The sequence below is a fragment of the Priapulus caudatus genome, unplaced genomic scaffold (assembly GCF_000485595.1).
Source record: "Priapulus caudatus unplaced genomic scaffold, Priapulus_caudatus-5.0.1 Scaffold149, whole genome shotgun sequence".
Classification (NCBI taxonomy): Eukaryota; Metazoa; Priapulida; class Priapulimorpha; order Priapulimorphida; family Priapulidae; genus Priapulus; species Priapulus caudatus.
The window spans coordinates 238,493-241,831 of NW_014577210.1; the positions used below are offsets into that span (position 1 = coordinate 238,493).

At 44.9% G+C, this 3,339-nt stretch overlaps 2 protein-coding genes across 2 annotated transcripts in view; one reads left to right on the forward strand and one right to left on the reverse strand.

Moving 5' to 3' along the window:
• LOC106806231 (39S ribosomal protein L32, mitochondrial-like) overlaps nt 1-1,374 on the reverse strand; it is a 14,589-nt gene extending 13,215 nt beyond the window's left edge. Inside the window, exon 1 of the mRNA XM_014808100.1 lies at nt 1,273-1,374. Coding sequence (XP_014663586.1) covers nt 1,273-1,363 — 91 coding nt within the window. The 5' untranslated portion in view covers nt 1,364-1,374. The remainder of the gene's footprint in view (nt 1-1,272) is intronic.
• Nucleotides 1,375-1,551: 177 nt separating this feature from the next.
• LOC106806239 (U5 small nuclear ribonucleoprotein 40 kDa protein-like) overlaps nt 1,552-3,339 on the forward strand; it is a 16,459-nt gene continuing 14,671 nt past the window's right edge. The window contains exon 1 of the mRNA XM_014808109.1: nt 1,552-1,697. Within this exon, the coding sequence (XP_014663595.1) occupies nt 1,610-1,697 (88 nt within the window). The 5' untranslated portion in view covers nt 1,552-1,609. The remainder of the gene's footprint in view (nt 1,698-3,339) is intronic.

Sequence of the window (3,339 nt, forward strand, 5' to 3'; positions counted from 1 at the left end):
AACTCGGGTGGTGTGGACTCAGACTCGGACTCGGACTCGTGTGACTCGGACTCGAACTCGGGGGGTGCAGACTCGGACTCGAACTCGGGGGGTGCGGACTCGACTACAACACTGATTTCTGCTGTGGTGGCGTGATACGAAGAAAGCGTTGTGCGAATTTGGTGCTCACGTTTTGCCACCTGCTCTATCTTTCCGTTTTTTGACCACAGTGCCATTCAGTGGGTGAGTGGCATACGGTACCACCTGCGGTGAAATTGTGTGTTGCAGAGAACTGTCCGAACTGCGATACAGTCAACACTGTTCCAGTAATCGGTGAAATAGAATAGATAAACATTAAGACTTTGCTAGTAAATATATTTTGCGTATATTTACCATCAATCATTTTATAATCGAAATATTCCAAGAGTGCCTGTGCCTGTGATTAGGCGCGTTCACACGGACGTTTTTAGCTCGAGCCTAATTAGGCCCGCAACAAATTTGGCTCAAGCCGAGCGTTGACACGGACGGTTTTTCGGGGCCGTGCCGAGTTAGCACAACCCAATTTGGTCCCATCGAAAACGTCTGACCAGGCCCGAGCCAAATTTTAGCACCAGCTAAATCGGTAGAGCGGTAGATGCCCATTTAGCTCGAGCCAAACCATTACCGTGTGAACGCGGTAATTAGAACTAGAAGTTCAAGTTAGTTAGGCTGAGAGGGTCTATGTCCCCCAGAGTACTGCCGGAACATAACCTGGGTACGGTCCGGTATACCGGGCGGAACGTACCAAATAATATGCCGGACCGTACCTCGCCTACTCCCCTATGAGTCTAGGGAGTCGCCTACGTCTACTCCCTAACCCTATCAGATAGTTACCAGGGTACGTTCCGGCAGTACCCTGGGGGACATAGACCCTATGACTGTGTATGACTATGAGCACAGGCACTTGAAACGTTTCAACTGTAAACAAACGCCGCCGCCATTGCGCGCACACTGACACATAAATATATAGTGAACACAACTATATAGTACAAATATATATATATATGTACACACAACTATATATTTATGTGTCAGTGTGCGCGCAATGGCGCCGACGTCTGTTTACAGTTGAAACGCTTCAAGTGCCTGTGACTATGAGTACGACTACGAGTATGAGTATGAGCGTTAGTTAGATTCATCATTCAGAACCGAGAACGACATCCTAGTCAAGTTCTGCCGGCGACGTTCACTTTTATAGTAGAATATAAAAATGTAGTATACTACCACTAAACCTCATAGACATTAGGTTCATACCATGTGGCGGATAGCCTCTAATAAAACCGAAAAGCCTCTGTTCAAATTCAAGAAATACCACCCTTAATCGATGTAGCATGTGCGCAGCCATATTGCACTGATGGCACTGATAATCGCGATAGACTGGTGCTCGCTCCCACCTTTCGGCTTAGATCTGGTTTACTCGATCGTTCCAGCGAATAACTAAGCCGAGAGGTGGAAGCGAGCACCAGTCTAGAATCGCGACCGTTGCGCCCTCTTTCTATAAGAACATCTGTGCGTAAAAATCTTGTTATCTGTTTTGGCGTGTTTTTGGTCATTGTCGCATAAAGTTACATTCACACTTTACAGACAAAAAATGCCGGTCATTGACAAAAGAAGGGCAGATGAATATGCTGTCGTCCCATCCAAACGACAGAGGCATGAATTAGTTGCTGCAGAGCACGGTACGTACGGGTATACTACTACCAGGTGGCATTGTAGTCCTGTTGTTGGTTCAAGGATACACGGATGTTTTAATATTGAACATTACAATGTTAATCTCGATTCTCACAGTCTGGTGAGTGGTGATCACAGCCACAGGCACTTGGAACGTCGCAATTAAAAAAGGTAAATAAACACGAAATGTATTTGCTACCAAAGTCTTAATGTTTCTCTACTCTATTTCGCCTATTATTGCCAATAATTACCCGTAAATGCCGGTCAAATGCTCATCTGCAACACACAAGTACACCGCACGCCCACCCTTTGACCGAATAATTCTGTCCCATATAACCTTTTTTCTATTTTGGTGAGGGTTATTGGGACAGAACGGGGTTCACTGAAATTTTGTGAGATCGCATGCAAAATGCATGCGCTGCTAATGCGGCCCGTACGCCGCTATTGGCGCAGAAAAAACCTACCGTTCCCTTCTACATGGCTTTACCTTGCGACTGATATGTGTATACATTCACTTCAATCGTTATTCACTTCTTAAAAGATTGTTTTTCAGAAACCCCGCTTCACTTAACTTTAGTAAATTACGTTCGCCATTTACAAACAATCGGACCAATCAGAGCGAGTCTTACAATAGCCTTTGGTTCTCGCTTGTATCTGTGGCATCTGTGTATCTGCAGGAGGCCTGATAGACTCGCTCAGATTGGTCTGATTGTTTCTAAATGGCGAACGTAATTTACTAAAGTTAAATGAAACGGGGTTTCTGAAAAACAATCTTTTAAGAAGTGAATAACGATTGAAGTGAATGTATACACATATCAGTAGCAAGGTAAAGCCATGTAGAAGGGAACGGTAGGTATTTTTTTTGCGCCAATGGCGGCGTACAAAAGTTGCGCATTAGCAGCGCATGCATTTTGCATGCGATCTCAGAAAATTTCAATGAACCCCGTTCTGTCCCAATAACCTTCACCAAAATATAAAAAAGGTTATATGGGACAGAATTATTCGGTCTAGCCCACCCTGTGCACAAACAACATTAATAAGACTAAGAGAGGAGGTAGGAAAGCGTGATCGCGAAATTCGCTCGACGCTCGCTTCATTTCACACGACAACAGACCAAAACGCTTCCATCTTGGTATCTATGTGTAGCTAAATGTTCACTTGTTCATAACTCTGTCCTTTGTTCTTACCTACTCCCGCCAGAGATATCTCGTGAAATCCTGCAGGAAATGTTCTCTCCGTGAAAATGTAAAGAGGACGTATCATCCGAAAATCCCTAACGGCGCTACTTTTGATCGATCACTGCAGTCGTGTGTGTGACGACATGCCCGCGCTCATTATGCTTGGCTAGGCGGGCCTCGAAACGGAGGCTCGGAGGCAGCACAAGCAGCAGCTCATCCCGGCATGCAATGCGCCCCATTACTCGTGTATAAACAGACATCTCGTCCTCTTTACATTTTCATGGCGAGAACAATTCCTGCAGGATTTCACGAGATATCTCTGGCAGGAGTAGGTAAGAACAAAGGACAGAGTTATAATTCGAACAAGTGAACATTTAGCTACAAATAGATACCAAGATGGAAGCTGTTGGATGTGTTTTTGGTCTGTTAAGGTGTGAAATATAGCTAGCGACAAGAAAATATTGCGACCACA